Consider the following 24,386-nt stretch of genomic DNA (forward strand, 5'->3'; position numbering starts at 1 on the left):
TTTTGTATATTTTGGTGTTATATTTTGATAGATAGACTCTACATATGTGTTCTACTTCTTGGATGAGACAGATCTTTTTAAATTAAACTGAGAAAAAAAGTACTAACAAAGCAGTTCACGTTCAGTAATCTGGGTTTTCCCAAATAGTGACATGTGAGCCAGTCATTTCGAACTGGACAGTTTTTGAGTTCCTTTTCAAGAATCTGAAATGTAGGTCAGGGCTTTGCTGACATTTCCATTTGCCTCATTGCTGAAAATCTGAAGTGATTATTGACAAGCAGGCAGTGGAGACGGAGGACATGACGCAGGCTACAAGATAGCAACCTGGCCCTGAAGTGGAATTACGTGCTTCCAGCAAGTTAAAAGGTAAAGAGACAATGATCACCCAAATACCTAAAAACAGCTACATTTTTGTTTGGAAATACATGGGCCAGGTTGTTTTTTTCTTATAAGTTCTTATGATATTTCATATGGTGGTTACTGATGAAAGGTGAATCTAAAATACTGTCTGACATCACATCATTTAAAAAAAATAATTACTGCAAATATTCTATCGGGTGAGTAGTTAACTTCGAACGAGGAACATATTAGGCCTTGCTTTGCCTATTATTTATAAAGAGAAGACCTAACATTGCTAACAAATTATGAAAGAGATTCTTATATTCATGGGGGTCATGGGTACCCCAGTTTGTAAAAATGTTATCAGATATGGATGGGGTACCTGATAGCTTAGTTGGTTGAACATCTGACTCTTGATTTTGGCTCAGTTCGTGATCTCAGGGTCCTAGGATCGAGCCCCATGTCAGGCTCCATGCTCTGCATAGAGTCTGCTTCTCCCTCTCCCTTTGTTCCTGCCCCCGCTCATGCTCTCTTTCTCAAATAAATAAAATCTTTAAGAAAAAAAATGTTATCAGATATTTAAGCTATATGACAAGTCATGATTTTGTTTTGCTGTTTTATATGAATGGCTCAGGTTTTATTAAACAGGTAAAAATAATTAAATAATGTTGGTTATTGAGTAAGTGAATTATTCAATAATGTAGGTAACCGACTAAATAATGTAACTCTAATTGTGAACTGATGGCAATATTGTTTGGAATTTATATAATGCGTTTCTTTTCAACTACCTACAGATGAAAAGGCTTTTTTAAATAAATGTAACTGGTGAGAGCACCTATGCCTTTGTCTTACTTAATCTTCTGTAATCAAAATTGTGCTTTCTTTCTGGAAGTTCTTTTTTCTTTTTCTTTTTCTTAAAGATTTTATTTATTTAATCGACACAGAGAGAGAGACTGTGAAAGAGGGAACACAAACCAGGGGAGTGGGAGATGGAGAAACAGGCTTCCCGTTGAGCAGAGAGCCCAAAGCAGGGCTCCATCCCAGGACCCTGAGATCATGACCTGAGCCCGAAGGTAGACGCTTAATGACTGAGGCACACACCCAGGCACACTTTTTCTTGCAGTTCTGCAAATTTTGTCTTTTCCCAAGTTTAACTCATCAAAGACTGCTACTTCTGGAGCTTCTTAGGCACAGAAATCTGGTCAGGAGAATTTATCATCTGGAGTTAGAGCAGAGGTTTCTGAGGAGAGAGATAAGATTAGATAAAACTGTATTTTATCAAGGGTCAAAAATCTACTAAGGTAATTCGCAGTGACTTTTGAAGGATAAAAGCCATCCTTTTGCTTTATTCTTCCATCTGTATTGTATCTCCTCACATACCAGTGACTTTTCTTTGCCTTGTTTCCTCCTCCCTTCCGTTCTCACCTTCCTCTTTTCTTCCTTTCCTCCTTTCTTCTTTTCTTCCTATTGAAATGGTCTCATCAAAGGCAATACGAACTGTCGGGAGGGGGAAAAACGTAATGCCTTTTATTATTGTTATTTTATTAAAATATTATAATTTAAACATTTTTCATATTTTTTCTTTCCTAGAGGGGAACAAAGAGCTTTTTCCTGCTTTTAGGAATGAATCAGGTCACAATTCAATGGGATGTGGTAATAACTCTTTACATATTCTTCAACTGGTGTCACGGAGGTATAGTATTTTTAGTACTTATTGTTATCTTTTATTAAAAAAATGTTGAGTGTTTATTATTTTCAAAGCATTATGTTAAGATCTCTGAAGAATCAGAAATTGTAAGATTGGAAAAACTATATGCACATAAAAATTTTATGCATAAATGAAATAAAACAGTCCAACCTCCCTCCTAATGTCAGGATTCCTTTCTCAAACATCCCTAAGGATCAAATCTCTAACTCATATATGAATATTTCCATGAAAAACCTAAATATTCTGAGCTGCCGTGTTCTATCTTTGAACTCTTATAACTGTCACATGATAATCCATCAAACATTTGAATTTAATTCAACTCCACAAACCACTATTGACAGTTACTATGTAACGAGCACTGTGCTGAGCCTTTTAGTCCTCACAACTTTGTGCAATACTATTGTGCTATTATCATTTACATTTTATAACCCACACAAACATGTAGCACTATTATAGATACAGGCATAAGCAGCTTTGAGGAATCCAGGAGGGGGATCATCAGAAATTTAGGCAGGATAACTCTTGGCATTTGAGAGTTTCTACTGAAGGCTTTGTGTCCTGGGCAGGTTTCTAGACCTTGAAGAAAGTTTTGCAAATTGTGAAGTTACTCAGAATAACAACAAAAGGAAACTCTCTTCTGTAAATTGGAACATGATTATATTGGAGATGTAGAGGTAGCCCTATCATCAGAATTAGTATTCCTCCAGCAGGTATCACACACTCCCAGAGTCAGACCACAGGTATCTAAGAACATTTAGAAGAAATAAGTCCCCAGCTAGCTTCTTCCAGCTTTTTGAAATATGCAAACCATAAGTAGGACTTGTGTTCATACATTCAAGTAATTAATATAGAGTGTAGAAAAATGAGTCAATCCCCTCTGATATGGCGTTAGAGACCCTCAGGCTGTCCCTTAGAAATTATTTTATAGGGATGCCTGGGTGGCTCAGCTGGTAAAGCATCCTCCTTCAACTCAGGTCATGATCCAGGAGTCCTGGGAACACTGAGCTCCCCGCTCAGCAGGAAGTCGGGTTCTCCCTCTGCCCTTCATGTTGCTCGTGCTCTCTCTCTCTCTCAAATAAATAAAATCTTTAAAAAAGATTAAAGAAATTATTCTATATATTATTGTTCAACCTATGAATAGTTTTAAAATCATCCAGACTACATTTTTTCCAAGTTCCCCCTTTTCAATAAATAGCTCTGCCAAAATTAAACAAAAATTTAAGAGAAGTTTAACATTCCTCGATCAATTGACTAACCCTATTAAAAGAAGAAATTAACATATTTGTATAACTTATTCTTACACGATCTGTATTGATTCCCACTGGCTACTGATTTTTTTTAAGTACTGAGAAATCATTGGCTTACTAATTTATTCCTGAATATACTAAAGCTCTGTGGTCCAAAGTTTCTGGGGTTCTTCTTTATTCTATTTTTGAAAACCAGGACATTTGTCCAAATCTGAAGTCTTCTGACATTTTTTATATTTTCTATTTTTTTCAAACACTACTCATAATAATTCTTTTTGGTATTGATATATTTTTTTTAAAGTCCTGGGGATTCAGTTTGTCTAAACTTGAATTGCTGACCTTATTTAAAGCAGTTGGATGCTTTCTTAAAACTTCCTTTTCATGTCTTTGGTTTCAGTGTCCTCTTAATAATGATGGAATTATTTTTATCAGTATTTCAACATTTAAATATTTATAGTTTATACATAAATGTTCATTATGTAAATGGAAATATTGAATTACATTTGTATTATACAAGTTAATTCTTTAGGCATTGAAATCTAAAGATAAGGACCTTTTAAAATCAACTATTTACCTTTATCATTATTTTAAGATATTTTAATGCAAGTATTTCCAGAAGACAAAAATATTTTTTCCTTTTGTGAACTTTATTTAACTGATACTGCATTGCACTGTCATTTGAGCTTATGAAAATGACTTTAAATTATTATTTTGGGCTATAAAAATAATACATTCACTATGTAATTTTTAAAACACAGAAAAAATGAAATTAAAAATGAAAAATTAGTCTAACACACAGATCATCATTGTTAATATCTTAGTGTATTTCTCTTCACTCATTTGTTTCTGATATTGAGCCTATATTAAATACGTTGTTCTGCAATTTGCTTTTTAACAAAATATATTCTGAATATTTTCCCATATTTTTAAATTAATGATGAATTTTAAGTGGTTATCAAACAATAGATTTTTTCATTAGTAAGAGTATAATTTTATTCATTAAACTCATAATCTTCTTTTTTTAAGATTTTATTTATTTGAGAGAGGGAGAGAGCACTAGCAGGGCAGGCAGCAGAGGGAGAGGGAGAAGCAGGCTCCCACTGAGCAGGGAACCCAATGGGGGATTCAATCCCAGGACGCTGAGATCACGACCTGAGCTAAAGGCAGACGTTTAACCAACTGACCCACCCAGGCACCTCTAAACTCATAATTTTCTGATAAAAGTAGCCATTATCTACAGAGCAATGAACAACTGATTGAGTAGATAAAGAATGGGGTTTGGGTTCTGCAGTGCCAAGTATTATTTCTAATCTTACCTTTGAAAATGGCCTAGCTTCATAATGCCCCACTCTACTTTAAAATAGAAGAGCCAATTATATTTGTTCTTGAGACAGAGTAGCTTAAAGGCTGACCCTTAAAGATTTGTATCATGTTGCTGAGCATCAACACAGTAAAGCACAGTAAAAACACATTATAATAAACTAACCAGGGATGCCTGTATGGCTTAGCGGGTTAAGACTCTGCTTTTGGCTCAGGTCATGATCACAGGGTCCTGGGATCAAGCACCACATCAGGCTCTCTGCTCGGCAGAGAGTCTGTTTCTTCCTTTGCCTGCTGCTCTGCCTGTTTGTGATCTCTCTCTCTCTGTGTCAAATAAATAAATAAAATCTTTTAAAAAAAATAATCAATTAAAAGATACAGTTAGTCCTAAAATTTTTTCCAATGAAGATCATTTAGTTAATAGAAAAGAATAAAATTTAAATGCAATGGCATATTCTTTTGAATCTCTTGTTCTAATGTTTTACATGGAATTTAAAAAATTTTATCCATTTGTTTCCAGGAATTACAAATATAAACTGCTCTGGCCACATCTGGGTAGAACCAGCCACAGTTTTTAAGATGGGTATGAATATCTCTATATACTGTCAAGCAGCAATTAAGAACTGCCAACCAAGGAAATTTTATTTTTATAAAAATGGCATCAAAGAAAGATTTCAGATCACAAGAATTAATAAAACGACAGCTCAGCTTTGGTATAACAACTTTTTGGAGCCACACGCCTCTATGTACTGCACTGCTAAATGTCCTGGATATTTTCAAGAGACACTGATATGTGGAAAAGACATTTTTTCTGGATGTAAGTGTTGGGGCGCACTCAAAATTCAAATGAAAGCTCATCTAGCAAACTAGTCTAAAATCTTGTTAGGGCGCCTGGATGGCTCAGTGGGTTGGATGGGTGTCTTCCTTTGGCTCAGGTCATGATCCCAGAGTACTGGGAATGAGCCCCTTGTCAAGGTCCCTGCTCAGCAGGGGGGCCTGCTTCTCCCTCTTCCTCTGCCTGTCAGTCTCCCTGCTTGTGCACTGTCTCTCTCTATCAAGTAAATAAATAAATAAAACCTTAAAAAATAATTAAAAAATAAAATCTTGTCTGACAATAAAGACAAAAGATAGAATTTACTTCTTATATTAGTCTAATATAGGAATTGCAAGCCCAGATGCTTCCAGGGGCCAGTTTGGTAAAATTTGAGTCAAGGAGGCTGGTGGGATCTGTGCAGAGAGGAAAGCACATAGATAGTCTACTGGGGACAGCCACCGCCCAGCTCCATCATTTATGATGACTCCATATTCCTAATTCTTTTGACTCTTTAAAAGAAGACAGACATATAAACTTTCAGTATCAACTTTACAATTTTTTAAATGCTTCTGATGCATTCAATTAAAGTTGACACTAGCCTGTCCAAATGGCATACATGAGGGGCAGTGTCCTCAGATTTTAAATGTTGTTCTTTTCATCTCTTCTACAGTTATTTTTTTTATTTGTTTTCCAAACTACTATCATCTGCCTTGAAGCAGATCCCGTCAAGAAATTTTGAAGCTAAAATTCAGGGTGAAAAAACAGTTGCAAACTAGCTTTGTGTTCCTGCTATACTTCTTACCAGCTGCACGACCTTGGGCCAGTTAATCTGTCTGAGCCTTGATTCTATGTCTGTAAAATAAGGCCAGTTACTCCAGCTGTAGTAAGCATCAAATTTTAATAAACTATTTGAAAATATATTATACACTTTAAAGTACAGGACCAGTGTGTTAAATGCACTTAAAATTGCATGCTCTTGATAAAACATGAGGAGATTCTGATTTAATTTCCGGCTCCTAGTCCCACTGCCACAAATGTGAATCATTTTTTGTTACTATAACTATTAAGAAAAAGATTAGGGGTGCCTGGATAGCTCAATGGTTTAAGCAGCTGCCTTCGGCTCAGGTCACGATCTCAGGGTTCTGGAATCCAGCGCCTTTGTCAGACTCCCTGCTCAGCTGGGAGCTTGCTTCTCCCTCTCCTTCTGCCCTCCCCCTGCTCTAGTGTGCACATGCATGCAGGCTTTTTCTTTCTCAAATAAAAAAATAAAATATTTTTTTAAAAAAAGAAAAAATCACATTCATCTTAAAAATATTTGTTAAATTCAATTTGTATTTATAGTATCTTGAAGATGTGTAAGTTATCATAGTAATATGAGCTCACTTGTATAATTACATACTTAATTCTTGGTTATTGTATTATGAGAAATAGATCAATAAATTCAGCACTGTTTTAACCCAGAGATTCATTCCCTAGAGCATCTGGACTCAACTCCAGTGAAGAAAGAGAGACGGCTTTGGTGTCTTTGTCATGCTCCATATTTTTGACAATCAAATATGAGTTCTTATTCTTCCGCATCTCCAGATCTTAACTAGCAAGAACAAGACCACCTGCTGGTCACCACTTGCCCCTAGAGTGGACACAAGAGAAGGAAGAGGCTTCCTTGTTCTAAATAAGGCCACTGTTGTCCTTAATTCTGGGACCCTGATCTTGCATGATTTTCAAAATAAAAAAGAGCTATGGGAGGTGGTAGAAGTGAACTGAGGAAGGACCACAGTGGGTTTTGGGGTCAAAGAATAAAGTTGGCCAACTCATGCCTTAAACTGATAATAGCATACTAAACTTGCCCTAAATTATGGGAACTGAAGGCATAGGAAGACTTCTTATCTGATGTATGAGGACTCCTTAGCTTGTCCACATCCTCAGGACACATAAACATCACTTAATGCTTAAATATTTTACTATTTATCCTTTTTGGGTGGAGGTAGGGTGTTAGAGAAGATGCAATTTCTTTGGAGGGCAAATAAGAAAATATGAGGATTTCCTCCAAATATGAGGAAAGGTTAGCTTTTAGTTTAAAAAGAGGAAGAAAGGAGTCAAAAGAAGTATGGCCTCCTTCCTTGGGTTGCAATTTGAGTGACGAAATTTGAGTAACGAATTACCCCCAGCAGGTCTTCTAGTTTTGCCCCCAAATGTAACCACCAAGCCATGTTCAGAATCAGGCAACGGCCTTTGCTCCCCTCTGGGACAATATCACATAAAAATTTCAATTCACTGGGGCTAGCTGCTTAGAAAGAACATCACTCTTTCCATTTATGTACTTTGTGACTTCTTACATAGGGTTTTGGTTATGAGTGTTCAATTGTTAACTGCCAGGTAAGAATTTACTCTAACTCTTGGATCCAAGAACCCCTATGTTCTTGGACTCTGCATTCTTAGCAAATAAAACTTCCTAGTTAAATAGGTCAAAAAAGTTTTTTGAAGGTTTTTGTGGTACTCTAGAAATCACATTGCTTTCACTGAGTTACTTTGATCACAGGATATTTGTCCTGTGAGCTTTGCTATGTTAACTTATCATCACTGTTTTGAATAAAATGATTATGTGTATTTTTTAGACTGGAAACAGATCATAAAAGAGAAAGAAAATAAATGAGTCAGTGTTTTCCTTGAAAAGAAATCCAAATATATTTAGAAGTTTCTGTACTTTAAAATGTAATTTGTGAAATATAAAGTATTATATCACAGTCTCCATTTTTAGTCATCATTTTAAACAGTTCCTAGAATCTCATCTATGATTAAATGCACACATATTATGGGAAGTTTGTTTTATTAGTTTCACGCCAATCATGGGATAAAATATTATAATATGTCTTTATTCATTCACAAATACCAAATTAGAAGTAAACCATACATGGAATGGTCTGTTTCTATTTAATCATTTATTTAAAATTTTAAATATCTTTGACTTAAATTTTGACCATCTTTGATCTCTACTTATTGTGGGAAAAACAGCCTTTTAATCCAAAAAGTTCCCTTAATATTTGTCCTTAACACTGCTACCTCGTATCACTCCTGGCACAATTAAGCCAGCCTGTGCTCTCCTTGAGAAAGGAATTGCAGTGATCTTTGCCAGAAACATTGGGCCTCTGTTCATTTTAAATTCTCCTCATTATCACTTTATTAATAAAGCTAATCATATTATGAGATAATCTTTACTGAGTGGTTGCCATGCACCAAAAATGTTTTAAATTATAGAAATTAAAAGAAGAAGGATTCTACCTTCAAGAAACTCTCAGTAGAAAATGATCCTTGGCTAGACTCTGAATTAACAAATCTGGCCTGTGATTACTAAGTGCTCCAATAATAGGGGAGGGATGGGACTGGTAGGATAAAGCGAACACATGAGCCTCATCCTTGTGTATTTTAGAGTATTCCCTGATATCTGACCATAGAGCAGGTTTTTCCTCCTTGATGTTGGGTAAACTGACAATGAGATTAACAACAATAAGGTCTTACTCTCATAATTGTAATCATACTCCCATCTTTATATACTTCACATTAACAAATATTGCACTTATCTGCATGTGTGTATATACTCTATTTGATCTTTTATAAAGTTAATTAACCATGAGGCATTTATAACCCTGAGCATTCATTTTATATAGAATACTGTGGAATAACATAGCCCAAAAGATTGACCATTATCTTTTATGATGGCCAAATCAATGATACTCTGTCTAAAACTAGAGGGGGAAAAATAACTTTAGCACAAATCACTGTAATCAGTGAGGGACCACAACTCAATCAATATTCAAAATGACTTTAATTTATGTTTCCAGACCTACCTCCTTTAAGACCCAAATAAAACTTAAATATTTCTTTTCACTAATTTGGAGTCCAGTTTCTCTCCATTGAAACTCAATGCTACAACTCACCAGAATGTTTTAAAGTAGTTTAGTATGTTCTTACTGCTTGAAATTGTTTTTTAATTGTAAAATCAAATTGCATACAATATAGAAAGCTTTTAAAAATTTAGGCCAACAGAAAGGAAACACCCATTGTCTCTATATTCCCATAATCTCACTACTAACAATCCCTCTTTGATCATTTGAAATATGTCTTTTAAGTTTTAGTTTCTCTCTCTCCCTTCCCCTTTCTCCCTCTCTCCTCCTTCCCAATCTCTTCTCTTTCTGTCTGTCTCTCTCTCCAATGAGATCACTATATTATTTTGAAACCTGCATTTTTCACTTTATCATATGGCCAGAATCTCTTTCATTAAATGTATTTCTAGTGCTTTCCAGAGGCTAGATACTTAAATTATTGTCTATAACTTTGTTTTGAAATGCATTTTAGGAGTGTGTTTACTTATAGACATATAAAGAGCAAATGGGAGATGAAGTAAATGGCCAGTATAATATAGTCTAGATACTAAGAATAGGAGATACAGGGGCATCTGGGTGGCTCAGTGGGTTAAGCCTCTGCCTTCAGGTCAGGTCATTGATCTCAGGGTCCTGGGATCAAGCCCTGCGTCTGGCTCTCGGCTCGGCAGGGAGCCTGCTTCCACCCCTTCTCTCTCTGCCTGCCTCTCTGGCTACTATGATCTCTTTCTCTGTCAAAGAAATAAACAAAATCTTAAAAAAAAAAAAAAGAGTAGGAGATACTGTAGTAGATGAGGAGAGAGGATTTAAGGAGTGATTTTTTTTTTTATGAGAGAAACTTAATCATATTAGTACCCCCAGAGGAGTAGAGAATATAGTAAAATATTACAAAGAATAGCAATGCTTGATGGCAAAGTAGATTGTTAGGTGAGATGGTAGGGATGGAATGAGGGAGGTACTGAGTGCTGATTAGGCTGGTTTCCTAAATAAAATGGGAAGTTTATCAACTAACAACTTGATAAAGAACTTTCATGTTTCTTGGGTGGCTTCTAAGTGATATATTTTGTTGCAGATCCACCAGATGTTCCTGACAAGGTAACCTGTGTCATTTATGAATATTCAGGCAACATGACTTGTACCTGGAATTCTGGGAAGCCCACCTACATAGATACAAAGTATGTGGTGTATGTGAAGAGGTAGGTTCCTGTAATAGTTTAACACGAGCAATTCCACTCCAGTCCAGCCAGTGTTCTGCCTCCAGCAGGGATTCAAAAAAATGAGCCTTTAACAGTAAATGTACACTGATAACCCCCAATTCCCTAATTATCATCAGTGAAGCTACCCACACCCTTTTTGGGCCATTCATATTTTCACTCTCTGGGACAATGTGTTCTATAAAATTTCTATCCTTTAATTCAATGGTATGTAAATTGGGGGCAGGGACTTAATGGCAATATAGCACAGAATAGTTTTAAAAGGATCTTTTCTTTCATCTCAGCTCTATCCTCTTTCTAGGGTTTAGGCAAATTGGTCAGCCTCTCCAAACTGTCTTTCTTTTACCTTCAAAATGGGCATAACAATAGAACCTAATGCACAGGGTTTTTTCTAATAATTTCAGTGGAATTTAGCTTTTAAAGCATGTAGCATGGGGCCAGGTCCACCGTTAGCATTATTTCATGGAAGCCATTAGTTATTAATAATGATCTCCAAATCTTTCTTTTAACTTTTTTTAAAAAGATTATTATTTATTTATTTGACAGAGAGAGAGAGATCACAAGTAGGTAGAGAGGCAGGCAGAGAGCGGAAAGCAGGGTCCCTGCTGAGCAGAGAGGTGTCTCTATAGTTGACCATCTTTTCTGGTTTTTCTGAGACTAAGGAAGTTCCCAGGACACAAGACTTTCAGTTTTAAAACTGAAAGTAATAACTGAGTAAAAGTGATCATTTTCTACTTGGAGTCCAGAGGGCTTTGAGGAAATACTCTTTTGTTACATTTTTAGAATAACCAGACCTCAAGAGCTAAAATGACCAAGCAGCCAAAATCTCTTAAGTTTTATGCTTAAACAAATAGTTGACCATAAAAGTTGTACTACTATGTACTAAATGAAATTGGGAAACATGTATGCTCGTTCAGAAATGGCAAAATAGGAAAAGGTTGATAAGAAAAAATCCCGTTCCCTCCAATGTACATAGCTGAATTCTTTCTTTGTTACATTTAAACTATATTCACGTATATTAGTCTGTTTTGGAATCCTCTGTTAGTGTTAAAGTTGGAAATGAAACCATTAATTGAAAAAAAAAAAAAAGATTAAGTTGGTCACCCATCCATGTTTCTCATTTTGTTTAGTTTGTTGTTGTTGTTGTTGTTTTTTTAAAGAATGCTTTCAATGGTGTATTTGAGATATACTTTTTTTCCGTTTGTTTAACTCTCAAAAAATTTCCCAAACTACTTATTTTTTAAAAAGCATTTATGGAACCTTACTATTTACAAGCATTCAGCCACAAGCTTTATATGTGCTACTTCATTTAATCCCTTACACAACCTTGTGAGGTACATATGATTATTTTTCTGATTTTTTTTTAAGATTTTATTTATTTATTTGACAGAGAGAGATCACAAGTAGGCAGAGAGGCAGGCAGAGAGAGAGAGAAGAGGAAGCAGGCTCCCTGCTGAGCAGAGAGCCCGATGCGGGACTCCATCCCAGGACCCTGAGATCATGACCCGAGCCGAAGGCAGCGGCTTAACCCACTGAGGCACCCAGGCGCCCCTATTTTTCTGATTTTTGAAGACAAAGTGACTGAGTCTCCGTGGGGTTAGACAATACATCCAGGGCCACACAGCTAGAGAGGGAGAGGCGGGATTTGAACTTGGGCAGGCTTGACTGCCTTCTTCCCAATTCAGTTATTTTCTGCTGATATGGTGTGGGAACCAGACCACAGGGCATGTTTGAAAGATGATAACCAGGTCTCATCACAGTAGAAGAGAAAAATCTTCCAATATTGCTCTCTTTCTCTCCACCTGTGACATACTCAGAGTAATTTTAATTAAGTGAAACAAAAAAGGTAAAACCTTTTTGTTCAAGAAATTCTGTGTAAAAACTAGGCAAAGTCTGCAGTCATCAGCTACATGCCACAGGCAAGATGCTAAAACCTTTCATTCTAAGAAGGGATTACACAGAGGCAAGCCTGGGTATCAAAGAAATGACGGAAACATGGATATTAGGCATAGGTTGTGTTGTCAGGTGCACTACATCTTCAATCCTCAACTCCACCTTGTAAAGTAACTATTATTACTGTCCCCACTTTACAGTGCTCATATAACCACTCCAAAGTCACTTGGCCAAGATGGCAAGAGAGCTGGGTTCTAACACACATCTGAGACTTAACCACTACCCTTTGCCTCTAGGGTAAAGTAGTCCTTTTGACATGCAAAGAGGACACAAGGACAAGAAAACTCAAGAGTCTCTTTATAAAGTCAACTTTAGAAATCTGAAAATGAAGGCAGTATGGAAGCACCCCCTGCAATGGAAGCTCACAAAAAAACTAGATAGTGCCTGATTTAGAGAGAAAGCATGGCACCTTGAGGATTTTTGCTATCTCCTGGAACTTTTACTACCTCATGGGTCCGCTGATCTTCATTGATTAGTTTCTTTCTTTCTTTTTTAATATAACAGCTTCATAGAGTATAATTCACATACCATATGATTCACCTTATTTTAAGTATAGCATTCAATGATTAGTCACAGAGTTATGCCACCATCACCACAATTTTAGAACATTTTCTTATGCCAAAAGTAAACACTATCCATAGTAATCACTCAATTTCCCTCAACTTTCCCATCCTGAGGCATCTACTGGGTATTTGCCTACTCTGGACACTTCATACAATGTGTGGTCTTTTTTGAGTGGGTCTTTCATTCAGCACAAGGATTTCAAGGTTCATCCGTGGTCTAGCAGGTATAAGTACCTCATGCCTTTCTATGGTCAAATAATGTATGAATATACCACATTTACTTTATCCATTCATTAGCTGATGGACATCTGGGTTGTTTCCACTTTTTGGCTATTATAAGTAATGCTTCTGAGATATTCATGTACAAGATTTTTGGTAGACATAGGTTTTCACTTCTCTTGGGCATGTGCTTAGGAATAGAATTGCTGGGTCATGTGTTAATTCTGTTTAATGTTTTGAGGAACTGCCATACTGTCTTATAAAACAGCTACATTCCCATCAGAAGTATATGAAGATTCCAACTTCTCCACATTCTTGCCAACTCTTATTTTTATCTTATTGGTTATTGCCAACCTAGTGGATATGAGTTAATTCTTTCAGGTCCCACTTACTTGCCAACTCAGGTTCCAGACAATGAAATTGCATTATAAATTTGGAACTGGCATACCACAATTTGAGAAGATATATTTGTTGAACAAAAATTTGCCAACCACCACCTAATTCCCTATTTTGTATCATTAAAAAAATTCTCCAAATATTTTGACTGTTTATTATAGTTTCTCTTAAAATCCATTAATTGCATTCAGTTTCATATGTTTAAGTTATTTACACATGGGTTTTTTGAGAAATACATCTAGCTTATAAAGTGAGAAATACCTGTAGCAGTTATGAGTATTGAGATTGTTCTCGGTACTCAAAAGGTCACCTTTAAAGTGGTAAGAATACATTTATTAAAAGAGCATGCTTTCAGAACTATCCATTGGAAAGAACAGAGAGTTTCAAGTTTTACTTTGGATTTCCAGTTCTGAGATTTATCAGTTCGTTGTCTTTTCTGATGCAAATAGCAGAAAACCCAAATGCAATGACTTAAACAGACCAGGTTTTACTTATATCAAGCCATAGTGGCAGGAATTACAAAGCTGGCATGATATTCCAAAGGCTTTTTCCACCTTTCTCCTCTACAAGTTTTACTGTGTTGACCTAAATCCTTAGAAGCTGCACCTCTGGGCAGTTCCAAGCAGGAAAAGTGGTGAAGGAAAAATAACATCCCCCCCACCCACAGACTTCCATGGCATCCCATTGGGTTACATGTCTACTCTATCTGGATGGGTACTTAGGAGAAGAGTATGGTTGCTAGAATCTAGTACTATCATCTAACAGTATCTGACATAATTTCTATCTGTGTGATCTTGGAAAAGTTATTTAGCTTTGCTGAGCCATAGCTTCCTATGAAATGAGGATAATACCATACTGGGTTCCAAAGTTTATAAGAACACAAACTATAAAAAGTGTATTGCAAATAGTAAATGCTTAAAAACAACAACAAAAAGGCAGAGTATTTTGGCAACACTCAAGGCTGACATCCTAGGCTTGTTTGATTTGTTCTTACATCAAAACTGACTGATCTGGGTGAGGAGATTAACATAAGGCCATTAAAAATGATCATTTATAAGATTTTATAAACAATAATTTTATTTACATTATTTCCAAGTAATAGTTATTGTAAGTAGATGAATATCTAGAAAGAGATGTTTAATGTACTCTAAAAGCAAGACTTTCCTGGAAAAAATAATAAAAATTACAAGTAAGACTAATTTTTTAGCTGTTGTGCCTATGTCAAAGGAAAACTCCACATATTCATTCAGACTAGAAATGTAAACTCAATATGGGCAAGAATTTTTGTTCACTTCTGTTATCACTTGAGCCTCAACTAGGGCCTGCTGCATTGTAACTGCTCAATTAATATTTATTGAGTGATTATTCCAATAAGTAGGAATAGACATTTCCCACATTCTCCCTTCACAGTCTAGTTAAATAATAATAATACAAAGTCTTACATATTAGAAAAACTTTTTAACAGTATTTCTGAAATATAACAGTAAATTATAGTCAAACTCAGACAAACTTAACCCAAATTCCGAATTAAATCCAGATTAATGTAATTTTATCATATTTTAAAAAGGACGTAAAAGATGTGAAGGGTTAGCATAAAAACGAACATTCTCCTGTAGCAAATTCAAAGAAAGAGCTCCTCTAAGACAAATTGGAAAAGGGAATAAATATCTGTTCATCTTATAGTTAATTAAAAACACACCAAGGAGTTGAAAAAAATTAGAGAAAATAAAGTTAATTTTTATAACCATCAAAAAGATCTTTCCCCCCAGAAAAAATCTGTGGTTGAAATAGTTTAAAAAGGTTATTCTAGATCCTTGGTTCTCAGGGTGTTTTCCACTTTGGCAGATAGGTATAGAGATCAGCATTTGCAAGGTTTCACTTCCAACCCATGTGGTTCTGTTTTCCAGTAAAATCACATATACAGAAGAGGTATTTTACCTCAGTCCACCCACCGTGTTCCACTAGTGGCAGAAAGGTGGTATTCCCTCCACTGCAGCCTATGGGTCCATCAGGGCTTCTCTACTGGTGTTGGGTTAAGTTGTGAAAGAAAGGAATTATATCTGTGTTGCTACAAAAGCTTTCTTTCTCCCTAGTATCTTTTTGGTAATCCCACCAGCAGAATTGCACAGCAATTCACACACCCTCCTCTACCCCTCTGTATTTTGCTATATATCAATAAGTGGTGATAGGAGAAACCAAAGAAGAAACTCTGCTAATAAACATCTACCTACTATTGTCTCTTAGCCTCAACAGCTTCATGTAAATATGTTCTTTATCTTGGAAATTCTTGCAATGTCTATTGCAGTGTCTTCTACTCAATAAATACTTGTTGAATAAAAATGAATGCACGATGGCCCTTCATTCCATTCCATTCAAGCTAATTTAGCAAATATTTATTTAGCATTTTGTGACTTCTCATTACCATGTTAAATTCTAGAGATTTTTTTTGTAGATAGGCACCATCTCTTTGCATGACAAGGTCATAAACTTATTAGAATAACACCAACGATGGAATTTTCAGGCACTGTGAGAGATCAGTAAGGCAATTATTTTTAGATGAAATATCATTTTAGACCCTCTAGGTCAATTGCCTATTCTGTCAGTTCATAAGTTCTGCTTGTTTGGGCCATTTCTACTTCTCCTCCATATGCATATTCCTAATAAGCAGAAAGAGTTCCTAGGCATGATTCTAAATATTCTGAAGACTGTGATCTTATATTTCAGTAATTCTTTTAGGACCTAATAAGCAGTTCATGTTTTTAGGAAAAGCTAATTCTGACTGGGGACAAACATTGGGGACAAACACAAACTTACTGACTGATGGGACTTTGTACTAATGACCATTAATCTCAATGGGCCCAGATAGCCATCCACAATCCTGCCACCTATCACTGGCCAAGTCATTCACCCACTAAGTCAATAATTATTTCATTACTTTTTCCTCTCATTTCTGGTCTTCGGTGTCTTTTCTCCCTCCTCATTCTTTATTAATGACCTGCTTTCTAATTTCACTGAGAAAATGGGAGCAATGAGAAATACCATAAATCTCCTCCATCTACTGATGCATTAACATCTGACCCAAATACTTGGTCTTCCTTTCTACTACTGTGGATGAACTGCAGTTGCCCTGAGGCCAACTCTCCACCTCATGTGCTAGATCTTACCCCTCCTGTCTCTTGGAGGACACTGCTCCAACAATTTTCCTCTCTTTTTTTCTGCATGGTCACCTTTTCTATCTTTACTGGATCATTCCCACCAGCTTTCAAACAAGCTTCAGCATCTGCCCTCTTGAAAAATGCAAAATTTCTTGGTCCTTCCTCTCTCCACTACCTTATCTCTCTGTTCCTCTTTGTGGCAAAACTCAAGGAGTTGTCTGTATTTTCTGTCTCTACTTCCTCTCTCATCTTTAACCTAGTTTAGTCAAATTTTTGCGGTAGACTGAGACAGGTCTTATCAGTGTCACTGGCAACTTCCCCATTAGCAAATCCAATGATTTCTCTCAGTCCTTATCTTTCTTATCAGGAGCATTTAATTAAGATTTTCACTTCCTTCTTTTGGCGTGGAGGACACTGCTGCCTTTTGATTCTCCTCCAAACTTCCTGAACACTTTTTCTTAGACTCTTTGGCTGTTGCCTCTTCATTTCTAGTAAAGTAATAGGTCCCCATAGCTTTATTCCCAGGATCTTCTTTTATTTCTATCTATACTCATTACCTAAAAGACATAACGCAAATTCAAAGTGTAAAACTTCGCAATTTACCTCGTTTCGACATCTCCTCTGTCCACAGCTACCATATATCTAACATCTTATTCAACACTCTCTCTTAGACATCCAAAAGCCATCTCTAAGCCAACCTGTTCAGTACCAAATACCCTGTTTCCTTTACTCACACTGCATTCCCCTTCTCAGTAAATGGCAACTCCATCTTCATATTATTTAGGTCAAAATCACTGGAGTCCTCCTAGATTCCTCTCCACCATGCCCTTAACAAAATTAATCAGCAAAACCTATCATATTTGACCTCTTCTTACTACCTACTTTGCAACCCTGGGCCAAACAATATCATCTCTTATGCTGAGTTTGTAGAAGAACTTCCTAAATGTGCCCTAGCCTCCACTTTTGCGGTTATTTTCCTACAGTTATTATTATACAAGTAGCTGCAGTAATTCTTTTCACATGCACCTCAGATCATGTCACTCCTCTGCTCAAAACTTCCCATTTCACTCACAGATCAAAGCCAGAATCCTTCAATGGCTCTGTGTGACCTTATAATAACTTTGAAATTCCCCTCCTCCAGACTCTCTGATCTCATGTTTAATCCCTTTCTATCAGTCTTGCCTAAACCAAACATCACTGATGTCATTGCTGTTCCTTGAACAGGACAAGCAAGATTCTGAGTCATTGAGTATCTCTAGAATGCTCTTTCTCCAGAAAGGAGGAAAGTCACCTTCCTAGACATGCCTTCCTCATCTTCACCTTCCAAAAAAAAAAAAGAAAGAAAAAAAGAAAGAAAAAGAAAAAAATCCCCACTCCTGCTTCAAGCACTTCCTACTCCCTTTTTGCTTTATTTTTTTTCTAAACATTATCACCACGTGGCATATCGTTTCCACCAGAATGCGTGCTCCATGAAGGCTGGGACTTTACCTGTTGTATTTTGTTTGTTTTCAAGCACAAACTGCCCCACAAGAGGAATTTCACTGCTGGCACTAGTTTATTTTCCTCTTAAAAGACAAACTGCAAACAAATGAAGTAAATATAACCTCAAGATTTTATTGTCTTCATGATAAAACAAAATACGAAGTTTAGAACTATATCACTTGACCCTTTCTCTTATCTCCTGTCAATACAAAATGCTTGCATCTCTTAACAACCAGCATTCTCTTAGATCTGCAGTTGGGCTCAACACATGCAAGTCTCAGCATAATCCTCTTTGTAGTTTTAGCCTTTTTCCGGAAAATCAGCCTAGTCGGCCCACCATAACCACTCTGCTTCCTTTCATAAGGCTGCTTTCCCAGGCCTAAAGAGAATCTTTGCCTTTCTTGTACTGTGTCACTTTTGTGGGGTTGGTGCTTGCCATACTTCTTGCAGAAAGTCCGATGGGTTTTAGAAACGTTCTCCATGTTTGTGAAAGTGCTATAGGCTCAGAAAGAAAGAATGAGAGGGACATTTATCTGTTTTGTCCATTGTTGTACTCCCAGTGTCTTAAGTAGTGCTCAGACCATAGTGAAAGTTAAATAAATATTTGCTGAATGAGTGGCTAAATAAATAGAAAATACCATTCACCATTATTACCATAGATTGGCGGTGTTTACTGAAAATCTATTAAAAACAGCTAGGGCGAGGAAACTTCGGAGACATATAAATCATGCTGATTTCCTTCAACAAATAATCCGTTATGTGTTAATAAGCACACAGAAACCAGAAATAGAAATAAGAAATTTGAAAACTTTGCAATATACAGTTTCATGTAAAAATTGCCCCAAAGTTATAGTCATTCATTCATTATTACTAGTTCTTCATCTAAAACAGTGTTTGTGATCTAGGTGCTAATAAGAAGTTAGACTTTAAAAGCAGAATTAAATTACCTAATAACTATGGTTAATGTCGGTTTAAGAATATATTTCCATTTTGACTGTGGTCTCAATATAAAAGATAAAAGAATTAGCCACAAACCAAGGACATACATGTGGTTTTCTGTAACTGGAAAATACTCAGAGATGCCCTACTTGCTACTTACTATATTTGCCATCTTCTTATTTTCACATTTGAAATTTTATTGAGCATGAGTTTAGCATACCTCGAAACAAACTCTCTGTAATTTATTTACATTCCATCTTATTTCAAAAGAAATATAAGGGAACTATGCAAACATCTGAATTTAATGGAAGGATTTGATTTCATATACAAGTAATACAAAAGAAATTTTGCTTGTTGAAATATAACAGCTTTAAAGGTTTCATTTGTATTCTTTAGAATGTGTAAATCTTATCATAAATAACTTTTAATTCAAAATAATTATTGTGTGTTCAATAAGCTCTTTATTGCATGTGAAACCACCTGCTCCATGCTTCCTTCTCTCACTCACTTATTATTCATGATCACAATGATGTTATTCTGTTGTCAGATGAGTAAACCGAAGTACACTGAGGTTAGGTAACAGGCTCCAAGTCCCACATTTTATCAAGGGGCAGAGCTGGGATTTGAACCTAGGTTGTTGTTTTTTTCTAAAACCCATGCCCTGAGGTTTTCATCATTATGACATGTCCTTGTCCTAGCCTGGTGCTCATAGTGATCTCCCTGCTGCTAAAAGGAAAGAGGTAGCATTGGAAACTATACACTGAGGGTTAAAAACCTGAGCTGAACTAGAGTAGTTACTGCCACCTCCATGCCATGTAGACTCCTCACCCTTATCCACATTATTCCTGTCAGCCTTAAAGAGATTCCTTGGTTGCCTGCTGAGCTTCTCCTGCTCTGGTGGTGGCTTTAAGTTTAAAAATACAGATATATAAACTCTATAGTATTTTGATTCATAAATGCATTTATCGCATGGTAGAGTGAGGCTGGTCTCTCTTTTCCTCCCTTGAGTTCTGTGTCTCAGCAAACATGCCACTCTAGAGTCTAACAGATCATAGTGGCTGGCAAGTTATAATCCTGGCTGGGATACTGTGGGGCTGGAGAAATTGGGGGAGTTGCTGAATAGATGCATAGATTAATAGGACCTAAAGCGTGCACCCGTAAAGGTGAAATGATTGTGATTTTTAAACTCTTCCTTCCACATAAATCCTATCAAGTCAGTCCCCCAGGACAGAAAAAAGTTGATGGTATTAGATAAAGAAACCCAGCTGTGCTTGCCTAAGCAGCACAAATACTATAATTGGAACAGTGCAGAGAAAGCGAACATGACCCTTAATCGAAGATGACATACAAATTTGTGAAGCCTTTCTATTTGTCAAATATAAGAATTTAGGGTACTTGTCTTTTCACCTTTGTTCAAATTCCAAGGTTGTTTCCCTCCAAGTTAATAGATCTATATTGTTAGGTTTCACAATGTAATAAAATTAACATAGGAATCTACAAGTAATATACCAAACAGATAATATAGAGCTAAGGCTTAGACCCTGGCCATAGCTATCAAAACAGGAACAAAAGATAAGAAAATAATAGTTAAAGAAATACTTCACCTTCTATGGTTGGCTCTTAAGTGATGGAGGAAAAGTTGTTAAAATGACAAACCAAGGACATCAGAAAGGCAGCATACTGTTGACAATAATGGAGAAATGGGCAAGAAGAATATATGATTCAGTTATAAATATGCTATAGTTCTGTTCTCAGGCAGATATACAAATGCAGCTGCTCCCAGTGAGAGTACAGATATTCAGTATTTTATGTGTGGAATGTTTGTCCATTGTTGTCACTGGACCAGGAAGTTGAGTGAGCTGAAAGAACAGTAAGCACCAACAGACTGACCCTCACTGTGGTGGGGTTAGAGGAGTAGAGAGGGCAACCCAAGTGGAGGGCTAAAGAAGGAAAGATGTCACTAAGCATGTGTGAGAAAAAGATGTAGGCTCTTTCACTCAGAAGGCAGGATCTGGGTACCCAAAGGAAGCTAAGACTTGTAAGTTTTCAAGAGGGATGACTGCTACAAAGAGGATTCGGAGGATTTCACCTTGGAAAGGACACCGTTTTAGAAGAGTATTTTCATGGGAAAAGTGAAGACAGAAGTCACAACAAAAAGCTTAAAGAACAAGTGGAAATTGTAACTTAGATGTAGTTACCAGGATATTGAAAATCTGACTGAGACACTTAAGAAAAGGAAATCAGAAGAGTTCATAGTTCAAAGGGTTCAAGAAATTCAAACTTAGTGAAGTCTAGTGAAAACCACTTTCGTGTTATGAATGGATCTGAGTACAGATAATGGTGTTTAAGAGTCTGAGGTGGCTCAATATTTATCTCTGCAAATTTTCCTCATGAATTCTAAACCAACTGAGAGAAATAAAAAAGCCAATAGGTGAAAACAGAAATATAAAAATAGTTATGTCTAAATATTTTAAAATATATATTTAAATAATGAAGCATTTAAAATACTTTATAATATTTATTACTGAAGAAGCTTGTTAATGGAGAACATGGCTTTGGTATGTGGCAAAAGTAAACCTTCTAAACTGATCTTCCCAGAATAAACAGAGTTACTTCCGTTGCCCTCAATCACAGCCAGTATTAAACAGCTGCACAACCCCACTTGGGGACCAACTCCTCTAAATCTTATAGTTTATTAGAGAAGACCAGAAAAGATAATTCCTGTGGTCTCCTGACTCCCAAGGGAAAATGGGAGAGAGGAAGGGACTGTGAGGTGTACAATCCAGTTCTTCATTAGTAGAATCAGGTCTATCTTCAAGAAGGATGAGGGAAGGAGGGACAGAGGAGAACAGAGGAGTTTTGAGAACAGTTTCTCCTCACAGAAACCAGAAGAAAAGGGAAGAAACATTTCCCAATACTCCCCTCACCACTACCTCCAGTCTCTACCCCTTAAAAATATTGTGGAGTAGAAATTTTTAAGACTGATTGATTAAGTAATCTCTCCACCCAATATGGGGCTCCAACTCAGGACCCCCAGATCAAAAGACACATGTTCTACTGACTGAGCCAGGCAGGTGTCCCAGAAATTTTTTAACAGATACAACAGAAAGGCTCAAACTTGCTAACAAAAGCCAATGAAACTAATAAAATTTAAAATTTTAGCCTTAACAAATAACATTTGAAAATTCACTAAGTTAAACTGGCTGATTAGAGATTCTCACTCATTCCATTATAAAAGCTTAGATAAATATAATTTGAAGTGATGATTTAGTAGCTCTATTTCTCACTCCAAACTGTGCTTCTCCCCTCTATCTTCATCTTCTTTGGCAGCAAATGACTTCCTTTTTGCCTTACCTAATCAGCCACCAGATCCAGCCAGTGCTCATTTCAAAGTCCACAGGAAGTCTTTCTGATCTTGTCTACTTCAAGTTATTTCTTGCACATTCATGCTCCAGAGAATTAACATGCTGAACTTTCTTGAAAATGGCATGCCACTTCAGTTATTTGTTTTACAACATGCCGGGGGTGGGGGTTGTTATTGTTTATTTGTTTTTGTTTTTTTCCCCTGAAGGTTGGTCTTTCTCTACCCCATCCAGATCTCTCACCCTATCCTGATCCTTCAAGCCATTCTTACCCCTCACTCTATACCTGGTAGAAATGTCAACTCAAAGCCCATGTACTGAGCTCCTATGCAATGCTCCTTCCCAGAGGGTACTCATTTATTTCAAGCTCAGTCTAGAGTCAACTTATCCTGTAGGCATAATGCCCAGGACCAATGATATCTTTAGGAGTCCATGAAAATGCTTAATTTCATTTAAAATCAGAAGAAAAGGGGTATCTAGGTGGCTCAGTGCGCTTAGCGGCTGCCTTCAGGTCGGGTCATGATCCCAGGATTCTGGGATAGAGTCCTACATTGGGCTCCTTGCTCAGTGGAAACCTCCTTCTCCCTCTGCTTGTGCTTGCTCTCACTCCCTCCCCTCCCCATGTCAAATAAATAAATAAAATCTTCAAAAAATATATAAATGAAATAAAATCAGAAGAAAAAAACCATTAGGTCAAAGAAAATGTTTTAAGATGTAATATTGATATATTTGCTTTTATATCAACAGTCATAGAACATAACCTATATGAACATATATATGTATCTATATAAGTATACACATACCCACACACATATGTTCTATTTTTTTTCTGGGTAGAAGAATCAATCCATAAAGGCAAAAGGACGTAAGACTCATGAAAGTCATAGTCTGGCCCTGAAGAGTCTTGAATTTATTTTTTAAAATTTTCAAAATTAAATAAATTTTGTATTCTGAAAGCAGGCTAAAAAAGTAGTATGAAAAAATTGAGGAATGGGGCACCCAAGTGGCTCAGTTGGTTAAGCGGCTGCTTTCGGCTCGGGTCATGATTCCAGGGTCCTGGGATCAAGCCCCACATCGGGCTCGCTGCTCATCAGAGAGCCTGCTTCTCTCTCTCCCCCCTCCCTGCTGCTCTGCTTACTTGTGCTCTCTCTCTAGCTCTCTGTCAAATAAATAAATAAAATATTTTTAAAAATTGAGGAATAGCTCATTCAAACCAAACATAACTGTCATCACAACTTTTTTTTTTTTAAGTTTAGAGACAGAAGAAGAGCAACAATATCTTTCTTCAAGTTGTATTAACATCTCTACTGATTCATTGCAAGGTGGCAAGAAATATTTGGTTTGGGTCCAAGCTGCAAATGCATTGGGCATGGAGAAGTCAAAACAACTGCAAATTAATCTGGATGATATAGGTAAGAATGAGAAATTAATATGTTTTTACAACTAAACAACTCATTTGTACTGACCTAGTCAACGAAGTCTAGCTCTGAAAGGAGTTCCCCCAAAGGTCCTGCAGGTCATGATACAGAAAACAAGAACTACCCAGCCTGAGACAATTCAAAGATAAGTACGGCTACCATTTTGTTGCATATCTTTCCAGTCTTATTTCTACATGGATGCATGTGGTTTTACACATATTTATTGAGAACTTCTTATGTTCAAGCATTGTTCTACGGGCTAGGGATAATAAGATAAGCAAGATATCTACTGTCCTAAATATCTTGCAATCTACCAGGGAAGATGGAAAGAAACAAGGATTATAATAAACTATGATAAGTCTTACACTGTGAGAAGTAT

At 36.5% G+C, this 24,386-nt stretch overlaps 1 protein-coding gene and 1 pseudogene across 1 annotated transcript in view; one reads left to right on the forward strand and one right to left on the reverse strand.

Moving 5' to 3' along the window:
• The first annotated feature begins 237 nt into the window (after positions 1 to 237).
• Positions 238 to 24,386, forward strand: part of IL23R (interleukin 23 receptor) — a 59,133-nt gene continuing 34,984 nt past the window's right edge. Inside the window, exons 1-5 of the mRNA XM_004762972.3 lie at positions 238 to 366; positions 1,930 to 2,032; positions 5,135 to 5,431; positions 10,379 to 10,502; positions 23,841 to 24,001. Of these exons, the coding sequence (XP_004763029.1) occupies positions 1,963 to 2,032; positions 5,135 to 5,431; positions 10,379 to 10,502; positions 23,841 to 24,001 (652 nt within the window). The 5' untranslated portion in view covers positions 238 to 366; positions 1,930 to 1,962. The remainder of the gene's footprint in view (positions 367 to 1,929; positions 2,033 to 5,134; positions 5,432 to 10,378; positions 10,503 to 23,840; positions 24,002 to 24,386) is intronic.
• Positions 16,012 to 19,577, reverse strand: LOC123387346 (annotated as a pseudogene).

The sequence above is a fragment of the Mustela putorius genome, unplaced genomic scaffold (assembly GCF_011764305.1).
Source record: "Mustela putorius furo isolate JIRA1106 unplaced genomic scaffold, ASM1176430v1.1 tig00003853_pilon_pilon_pilon, whole genome shotgun sequence".
NCBI classification, from domain to species: domain Eukaryota; kingdom Metazoa; phylum Chordata; class Mammalia; order Carnivora; family Mustelidae; genus Mustela; species Mustela putorius.